General features: G+C 41.9%; 2 protein-coding genes across 2 annotated transcripts; one reads left to right on the top strand and one right to left on the bottom strand.

Annotated features, from left to right (window-relative positions):
* The first annotated feature begins 432 nt into the window (after positions 1 to 432).
* Positions 433 to 1,605, top strand: LOC141680330 (uncharacterized). Its single transcript, XM_074486587.1, has one exon. It carries the CDS (start codon positions 433 to 435, stop codon positions 1,603 to 1,605), a length of 1,173 nt encoding a protein of 390 aa, XP_074342688.1.
* Positions 1,606 to 5,596: 3,991 nt separating this feature from the next.
* On the bottom strand, positions 5,597 to 8,981 carry LOC141678716 (serine/threonine-protein kinase 52-like). Its single transcript, XM_074485082.1, has 6 exons — positions 8,401 to 8,981; positions 7,463 to 7,584; positions 7,054 to 7,262; positions 6,803 to 6,977; positions 6,035 to 6,169; positions 5,597 to 5,946 (listed from the first exon to the last, which is right to left on the bottom strand). The coding sequence occupies exons 1-6, from the start codon at positions 8,750 to 8,752 to the stop codon at positions 5,734 to 5,736; spliced, it is 1,206 nt and encodes a 401-aa protein (XP_074341183.1). The 5' UTR covers positions 8,753 to 8,981; the 3' UTR covers positions 5,597 to 5,733.
* Positions 8,982 to 9,757: the final 776 nt, after the last annotated feature.

Genomic DNA, 9,757 nt, shown 5'->3' with positions numbered 1-9,757 from the left:
CAAAGCTTAACGGGGAGAGTGGCCGCCTTAAACCGCTTCGTCTCAAAGTTCTCCAACAAATGTCAGGAGTTCTTCAAAGCAATTAAAGGAGTGGGTAGGAATTTTGAGTGGACGGAAAAGTATGAGAAAGCCTTTCAAAACATAAAGAAGCATCTCAGCAGTCCTCCAATATTGTTCAACCCAAAGGCAGGTGAGACTCTAGTCATATACTTGGCTGTCTCTGACTTTGCAGTCAGTGCTGTATTGGTCCGAGAGGAGGATGGTATCCAGCTCCCAGTATACTATGTGAGTAAAAAGCTAGCCGATGCGGAGACTCAGTACACAAGTCTCGAAAAATTAGCATATGCTCTGATCCTGGCCTCCCGAAAGCTCAGGCCCTATTTCCAGGCGCACAAGATAGAAGTATGAACCTCTTATCCCCTCAGGTAAGTAATGCACAAACCGGAGTCTTCTGGTCGAATGCTGAAGTGGACGGTTGAGCTCAGCCAGTTTGAGGTGGATTATAAGCCAAGGACCGCAATCAAAGGCCAAGTCCTGGCCGATTTTATCATAGAATTCCCTCCACATCAAGAAGTGGAGCAGGGAACCCTTATTGTCATGCCTAGTGCAGAAGAGGTCGGGCTGGAAAGCGAAAATAGTGCCCCATGGTGGAGCCTATTTGTGGATGGAGCCTCTTACGGAGATGGGGCAGGAGCTGGGATTGAGCTAATCAGCCCAGAGACCCACAAGATCAGACGCGCAACCCACCTGGCCTTCCATGCAACCAACAATGATGCTGAGTATGAGGCCCTAATCAATGGTCTCAAGCTAGCTCTGGAAATGAAGGTGGGAAATTTGAATGTGTTCAGTGACTCCATGATCGTGGTCTATCAGATAAACGGGGGGTACCAAACTAAGGGGTCAAGAACAGAGCTTTACCTGAAGTGTGCGCAGAGGATAATTGCAAGGTTCAATGAGGTGATGCTGGAACTGATTCCGCGCGGGCAGAATGAAGGCGCGGACGAGCTGGCTAAGCTTGGCTCGCATCGTGAGGCCACTCTGTTAGGGGTCGTGCCTCTCGATATACAGAGGCAGCCTAGTGTGCCCGAACACGAAGTGGGTAGCATTGGAAGTGAGCTTGGCCCCACATGGATGATACCTATCTTAACTTACATTAAGGAAGGATCACTTCTAGATGAAAAGAACGAGGCAAGAAGAATAAAGTACAAGGTAGCCCGATATGTGATATATGATAGGGTCTTATACAGAAGAGGGTTCAGTGTGTCACTCCTCAAGTGCATAGATGGGGATGAATGTAAATATATCCTAAGAAAGGTGCACGGGGCATTTGTAACAATCACTCGGGGTAGCTCTCTAGCTCACAAAATCCCTCGTCAGGGTTACTATTGGCCAACGCTGAAAAAAGATGTCTTTGAATTCTCTCGAGCTTGTGATAAGTGTCAGCGATATGCCAATTATTACAACAGCCTCGTGCCTCCTCTCACATCCCTCATGAGCCCTTGGCCCTTTGCTATATGTCAGCTCGAGCACCTTCTCCTCGAGGGCCTCTTTCTCCCTCTTCCACTCATCCGCGACCAGGTCATGGGCCTCCTTTTAGTCCCTTAGCGCCTTCTCATGAGTAGAGGACAGATCAAGCATCTTCTGGTTGTAATTATTCACAAGCTTAACTTTATCCTGCCCGTGCTCATTGACCTTGCTCTGGAGGGACTTTACCTTGGAGTCGAGCTTTAAGTTGGTCTGGCTGATGGCTCATATTTCTCGAGCCCTAGATAGATGGCGGTAGTACACCTCAGCCGCATCTCTGGGTCAGCGCGTCATTATTGGCCTTAAGAGAAGTAGAAGTCCAATTCTTCACATCCTGGTCGCTGACATGAACCTGAGCGAGCCGACCAAATATGGTCGCGACTGCATTAGTAGAGGAAGAAGGGGGGAGAGGGGCATCAAATGGAGCAGCCTTTTTCGGGTCGGGCTCGCCAGTTTTTCCATCCTTAGGGCCCCGATGCCTTTTTAGCCAAGGAGAGGGCCCTCCACTCTTGAGGTGCTCGGTAAGAGTGGTCATGCGAGCTGGAGGATTAACTTGAGTGCGAGTCGCCGTGGTCGCAGATGCAGGCTGAACTGGGCCCGAGGTCGCGGCTTGCTCAGCCTCCTCCATGAAGGGAATGGGCGATATGGCCATTTCTGAAAGGTGACAATAAAAAATATATTAGTCACAGCAAGGTGCGTACAGGATAAAATCTTAAACAACTCAAGAAAAAATGCGAGCAGGTAAGAGATGCAGGAAATTGAAATTCAATGTAAAGTGAGACGCGTGCAGGAAATATAAAAATACGAGCACGTGGGCTCGTATATGCGGGTCCGATATTCTTACCCTTTCTGGCTCTTTTTTTTTACTTCTTCTTTTGAGGAGTCAGCCTCACTCCTTCCTTCAAAACCCTACAAGCGACCAGATTCGAGGTCGTTATGAGTTTTCGGATATCCATGTCCGCCTTGGGAAGTCCTAGAAGGCTGTCCACGTTTATTTTTTCCTGTCCATTGAGGACAGTACGAGGCGGGGTGGCTGGAGATGAGTAAAAAGGTTGATTGTTAAGAAAGAACTATTATAAAGAAAAGAAATGCGGCCAGAAAGGACTTATCTTAAATGGGTTATAGTAGAAGTGAGTCTGAACTTGAGGCACCTCGTGAATATAAAAGTAGGGGATCTTCCACTTCCCTAAGTTGCTCGGCCCGTTGTGGATGATGTTTTTCTTGTTGAAGCATGGCCAGATAGAGAGATAAAAATACCCAAAGTCGTTTGGAGAGTGCTTCAAGTTGAGAAAGTAACCTACATGCCTCGCGGTTAGAGGAGGGTACCCACACTTATGGTACATGATGTATAGAGCGAGGGTGGCCCGATATCCATTCGGGTTGATCTGAAGGGGTGCGAGCTGGTAGTATTCACAAACGTCCTTAACTAAAGGGTGGAGGGTGAAGAGATTCCTAGCCTTAGCAAGAAGGTGGACAAAACCATGTGAGGCACCCTGCCTCCATTCTCCTGGTTATTGAACCTATAGCATCGCATGTGCGGCCTGGGCAAGATAACGTGACCCTCGAGCTGGAATTGTTCGATGGGCTCGGCTAGATACTTTTGAGTGAGGGAGGTGGGCAGGTCGGGACAAGCGAGCACCTTTATCTCCTCGGCCGTGATAGAACTCTTTTCCCCATATGGGATGATCTGCTTCCTAAAAATGATTTCACCCTCAAGTTCGGGCTGGGTAGGAGGTATGTAAGGCTTAGGAGAAGCCGCAAGAACGTAGTTATAGTTGCATATTTTGAATTGACTTGTCACATCTGCCACCTCCTCGCTTTGACGGGAATCGTAAGACCAATGTGAGCCGTCTTCTTCACCCTCGAGCCCCAAGATGGGATACTCTGCGGCAACAGGCTCCTTCCCTCTCTTAGTGTCATAGTAGGCACTCCCCAGGTCGTTGTCAGTGGACTCAGAGTCAAGATGAATAGGGTCGAGGTCATTGACTGCAGCTTGCTTAATGCAGCCTCTCTCTCTCTTCAGCTATATCCCTAAGAATATCCTATGTCTGTTCTTTGTCTATTAGAGCGGGATCGCGACGTAAAAGTTCCTCCACCCCTAGAGATTTCGGTATCTTAAAAAGCTCTACGGGCCTATTTCTCCAGTCGTAGATATTAGTCTCCCCGGTGTAGTCTTCAGGGTTAGGGTCAAGGTGAATGTCCAGTGAGCTGGAGCCACCTACTCGCATCGAGTTCTCAACACTAGCAATGTTCAGGGCCCCTTGAGGGGTGATGGCAGAGCTAGGAGAAATAGGTTGGTTGAGATGGCCAGAGAGGGAGGTCAGCTCGCGTTGAAAGTCCTTCGAGCATCGCTGCTCAGGTGGGTATTGGTTTGATGGAGATGGAGTAGCTGAAGTGTGAGTCGGGCTGGCAGAGGAATGAGCCGGGCTTGAAGAAGAGCGAGCGATCCGTAGGAGCGGGCTGAAGACACACTCGACATCTCTAAAAGATGGTGAATATTAGTGTGTGGCCCTAAAAAAATTGAAACAAGTATGGGTCGCACTTAAGTGTCATCACGTCACATGAGAGTTGGGTTCTCACTTGTGAGTTGCGCTCATACATGTGAGCTTGGCTCACACATGTGAGCGGATCTCACACATGTGAGTCGGGCTCTCACGTGTGAGCCGGGCTCTCACCTGTGAGACAGGATCTCACCTTTGAGCGGGGCTCACACTCTCACCTGAGAGCGGGGCTCTCACGTGTGATCTGGGCTCTCACGTGAGAGCTGGGCTCGTGACGAGCGAGCTGGGCTCAGGTGCCCATATGCGAGCTGGGCCCATGAGCCCACATCTTATGAAAATTAAGGAAACATCTTATTTATTTAATGAGAAGAAAGGCGGTGCGGGCTGGGGTGACCAGGTCGGCCCTCATTAAAGAACTTTGTGTGTAACATGGAAAGTGACTCATAGATGAATGAGTTGCTCGTAAATTTCGGGGCCGGCACGGGTTATTCCCACAATTACGGGAATAAATGCGGAGATACCGCGAGATTGTAGGAAGCGTGTGGTGTCGGTCGAGATTTACATGACTAATTGGCTGAAGGCCTGACTTTATCATGGGCTCCGGGCTGCACGGGTTGAAGAACCTTAACCCTAGCCTATGTGACTTGTTCCCCAAGAACTACGTGAGCCTTGATCCCTATAAATAGGGTACGTAGGCACTTGTATGAGACATGAGTCGACATTTGATAGAGAATAACAAAACCCTATTCTTTCTTAAGGAGTCAACATACAAGCTCAGCCACCAACATACATAACCTTCCTCCGTCCTCAAACACCACCCTTGATCTTTATTTCGTCCAATAACCTCCAATTTACTGTTATACGAAATTCTCCCTATAATATCAATAAAATTACGATCTTTTTTTGGGACCTGTGGGGTGCGTGTTATTTATCACATATGACATCAATGCCGACTCTCGAAATCTTGATGCATCAGGTTGGTGGAGGTGGGGACACGAAAGCTCGTGGTATTATCTCATAATGGCAAGAGGTCTGGAGGTGAGGATACGAAACCAGCCGATAATATGTCACAATGGCTAGAGAGGCACGATCTTGGTCCTATAGGCCTATGTCATGCCTGACGAGGACGTCAGGAATTTAAATGAGGGGGTTTGTAACACCCCAATCCCACGTCGAGAAGATTTACGACTTGTATTAGTTTATAAGACACAGTACTACTATCATTTTCACCAATAAATTATGGTTTTTTAGGGGATTGTGGTTGACTGTATTTGGGTCTGTAGGCTTCGGCATAATCTGACTCGAAATCGAGACTTGACCTTCGGATTTGGAATCGAGACTTGACCCAACGGGTCAAATACTGTTATGTTTGTTAATTAATTTCAGTTCTAAGAAAGATAAATATAATTTATGATTTTTTGTCATAAAAATTGGAAGCACATAATTCTTGGACATGTGTTTATATTTGTAATTTTTATAATTGACTATACACGCACACAATTTTAGTCTAGGTCAACCACTGCACCATCGTTTTGTTAATATTTGTAAAAAAAATCAGTTTGTACCGGAACAATGGGCATTTATGTAATTAATGATATATTTTGTTAAAAAGTTGTACCGATAAAATCATAGCAGCGAGCAAGAGCTCAACGCCTTAATCAAAAGAACAACGAAAAAGGCTGTATCTGTACGAAAGATAAATAGTTATTTAACGACCCCGACCCGCAGCAGGAGCAAAGCAGAAACAACCTCGGGCCTGGTCTTTTGGCACCTTTCCGCCACCTTTGCTAGTATCAATCGCTTCCAACATTCTCACTGCCTCTTCCATGCTGGGTCTGTTCTCTGGATTTGCATCCCAACATTTTCTCATTATGTTTGCAAATGAACTCGGACAACATCTCGGGATCTTAGGCCGCAGATTCTATCAATTTTACAAACACTCTTTCAGTGACAAGATTAATAAAAACATTTTATTATATATATTAATCTTTATCATTCAGAAGGCTGACCTGCTGGACGACTTGAGATGATGCATCAGCTGAGCTGAGTTTTGCATAAGGACGATCGCAGCAATAAATCTCCCATAGACATATAGCAAAACTGTAGACATCACATTTCCTGTCATATGCCTTGCCATCAATAACCTACAAACACCACCTTGTTAACATTCTTATATCAAATTCCTCATGAATAACTGCAAATATTTAATTTCCTCCGAAAACATAAGGTGTTAGGAGGGTATTGAAGGATCATATTAAATCTATAACAAAAACGAAAATAAATAGTAATACATTGACCAAGGCTCGTGATTTAGATCAGTTCATCAAAATCTGAAACTACATAGAAAAGCTGAAAAGAGTTCAGGATCGGGCCCTTTCCCACCTTATAAGATGTCGACTAAAACAACTTACAAGCAAGCATTTTCTTTAATACACGACTTTAACATAAAAATAATTTCAGCTGACTAAGAGTTAGATAAGTAGAGAGTTAAGTAGGGTTAAATAATGTCTGGTCTTTGGATGTGTATTAGATGGTGAAAATAATATAAATCAGTTTCGACATATAAAAGAGATAAACAAGAAACAAGATGGCATCATTTGAAATGAAGATAATAAATAATGCAGGTATCGGCACTGTCACTGTTGTTTGTAGGTAACTGTGTAGTCTGGTCTCATATTGTTGAGTCCTCAAATTTATATTTTGCAGTGCAGACGGTAGTGGTATGAAAAAAAGAAGAAGAGAAAAGTGAAGAATCCACGTCAGGTATGCACTGTTACCTCTGGTGCCATGTACACAAATGTTCCAGTTTCACCAGTCATATCTTCCGGATTCAGAGCTTCAAATCGAGCAAGTCCAAAATCAGCTATTTTTAGATTTCCCCGGGCATCCAGTAGCATATTTTCAGCTTTCACATCCCGGTGTACAATCTTGTTTGAGTGTAAATAGCTCAAACTGCAGAGTGAAGACAAATATCAATTATGGATCGCTACTATCAAGTTTTATATGTAAACATTGAATATAAACTCACCCTCTAGCTAAATCCAAGGCAAGCTGGACCACGATCTTAAAGCGAAGTTTTCTTTTTCTGTTTTTGTACAATAAGTCTTTCAATGTTCCTCCAGAAAGAAATTCTACGACAACACAACATGCCCTTGCTGGAAGGTTAGCAGGCTCATTGGTCGTAAAGCTTTTAGAAGGAATTTTAATATTTGAAGTCCCCACCGATGCACCAACAAACTGCAGTCAAGCATTCGGATGAACATCAAATTGGAGACTTCAAATAAATGGTATAAGATTCAGAATATCATAAAAAAGACACTGTCAGAAAAATTGCTGGATCGTCGTGAAAATTTGAAGAGACCAACGCATATACGTAGTTAAAACAAATATTTTGTAGTAAGTAGAAAAAGCAATCAATGTATGTGAAATATATATACTTTTGTAACATTTGGATGGTCAAGCTGGTGCCAAACTGAAACTTCTTGTCTAAACGCTGCTCTCACAGCCGCAGTTTGTTTACTAGTGGCCTTCCCATCATCTCCCCAATCCAGCAGCTTCACTATGTTATAAGTGATGAAAGTATGGTAAGATCTCTAAAACAAATAGGAAGGTATAGAATGTAAAGCATATATACAAACAAAAGCTAGTATCACTTTTTGTGTCAACTAGATTTAAAGCCAACCCTCCGAAGATGTACTAACACCAGAGGTCTGGAACTGATGGATCCAATTCAGAACTGATGGATCCAATTCATTGTGAACAACCAAAAAAACTGCACTCGAACGGCTGAAATTTTATAGATTATACACACATCTCCTACGTAATAGTACCTTCTTTCTTACATGAGCATTTGTATGAACAACTCCAGACCAAGTTAGTAGGGTAAATATAGATCCTTTTATCAAACTAGTAAGAAGCACGTCCCAACAAGCATCTCCAAAGGAGAAACCTTACTAAAGCAACACGCACAAAATTGACTTATAGACCTTGGATGTTCTGAAAAATGCTTTAGCATGCATAGGTAATCATATGGATCCCAGTGCCTCATATGGTTGTTATACTAAATTACTAGGATACAAATTGTTAAACCTCGATGCACTAATTCTTACTCATTTGGTATTGTACTTACCGACTAGGACAAACAAAGAGGAAGGCATGCCTGGCATAAAGCTAAAGAAAATCATGGACAAAGTCTTGCAATTTATAACAGAGCAAACATGGACCTCATTTGTGTTGTTACAGAAGAAAAAAAAAGTATAACATTTTAACGAGTGATGTCCTCATAAAAAAAAGCATTAACATCGGAGAATGGTAATAGACCAGAAGTTACACCACATAAGAAAAACCAAAAATAAACTCGTGATGTTGTGATTACCTGCAACATCTTGTTTATCGTATGTACCCCTATAAACAGTCCCATACGAGCCCCGAGCTTTATAGTATCTTATATCCAGCTTAGACAGATCAAGCTCCCAGTCTTCTGTAGGCAGGTGTGGCTTGGAGTTAATTGGCTGAACCCGGTTCAAGTGCTTCTCCAACTGAACATCCAAATTTTTAAGATCAACTCTATCAGCTCGGAAGATCATATCGTTGCCGCTAAGACTCCTTGTGGCTCTTCCCCATGTATCCTTTTCGGTAAGTTTTGCTCTTGCCCTTATCAAATTGAACCCCAAGCCTACCTCTCCATACTCAATTTTACCCGTTTCTTTGCTCTTTTTCAAGTCCATTAACTCAAATCTTATCTGGGTACTGGTAACAAAAGACACTAAAAGACACTAAGCTTGTTTATTGTTTCTAATGAACTCAAAATCTAGAACACCCCTGCAAACAATGGCAAAAAGGCCAAATTTAAGAAAAAAAATCATATTCACAACTAATAAACAATCAGATTCTGGGTAATATAAGTCAGTTACAACCAATGATCATATGAAAAATTAAGCAGAAACACGGATTTTTCAACGAAAAAATAAGACAATTTTGGTATCAAGTATAAGACAATCAAACAAGATTGCTGAACACATAACTAATGATGTAAAAGTGCATGCATGCGGATATTTAGATATTGAAACAAGAAAGAAAAACGAATTATATGTATATGCAGTGGCAAGGACTTACCGGCAGAGTAAATTGAAGGATTAAGAAGCCACGAATAATGAGTATGAGAATGTCAAAACTTATATTTATACAGACATTTAAACAAACGAAACCGAGTGGAAGCGGAAGAGCAAGCAATAACATAAACATGCATTGATATAATCATTATGTAAATTTATTTACCTGCGTGTAGATGTGTTGAAAAAGGCTTCAGGTGCTATAACAAACGTATTTTATAGTTGATTATCAAAAGCAAATAATCCAGAATTGTACTTCTACTAGACTACTATAACTAAACTGCTCTTCCGTTCTTTGATTAGATGTCTAGTTTCCTCTACTTTAGTTAAAACTAATACTAGTTTTGCATGATCATCATTTTTTTATAAAATTTTTTAATATTTTTTCATTATTTAATTAAATTTATTATAATATTTTTATTTTCTGAATATATTTTATGTTTCTCGTAAATATTATAATTTTCAAAAAATTGTACTTTTTGTATTTATAAATTTAGTTATTATTATATTTTTATATTTGACTTTAATAACCTAAATATAACATATGTGTTATAATTTATTTTATTTCTTTGTTATCTAATTTTTTTCACATCATAAATTTGTAAGAAGAATATTTTAATC

Source organism: Apium graveolens, chromosome 8, assembly GCF_009905375.1.
Source record: "Apium graveolens cultivar Ventura chromosome 8, ASM990537v1, whole genome shotgun sequence".
NCBI classification, from domain to species: domain Eukaryota; kingdom Viridiplantae; phylum Streptophyta; class Magnoliopsida; order Apiales; family Apiaceae; genus Apium; species Apium graveolens.
The sequence above is the reverse complement of the archived record's forward strand: the minus strand, read 5'-3'. Positions and strand labels throughout refer to the sequence as shown.

Excerpts from the sequence above, each read along its gene's own strand:
- LOC141678716 (XM_074485082.1), bottom strand. The coding sequence starts at position 8,752 with ATGGACTTGAAAAAGAGCAAAGAAACGGGTAAAATTGAGTATGGAGAG. Across the intron at positions 7,585-8,400 it reads CGATAAACAAGATGTTGCAG|TGAAGCTGCTGGATTGGGGA; the intron begins GTAATCACAACA and ends CTTATAACATAG. Across the intron at positions 5,947-6,034 it reads CATCTCAAGTCGTCCAGCAG|AATCTGCGGCCTAAGATCCC; the intron begins GTCAGCCTTCTG and ends TAAAATTGATAG.
- LOC141680330 (XM_074486587.1), top strand. The coding sequence starts at position 433 with ATGCACAAACCGGAGTCTTCTGGTCGAATGCTGAAGTGGACGGTTGAG.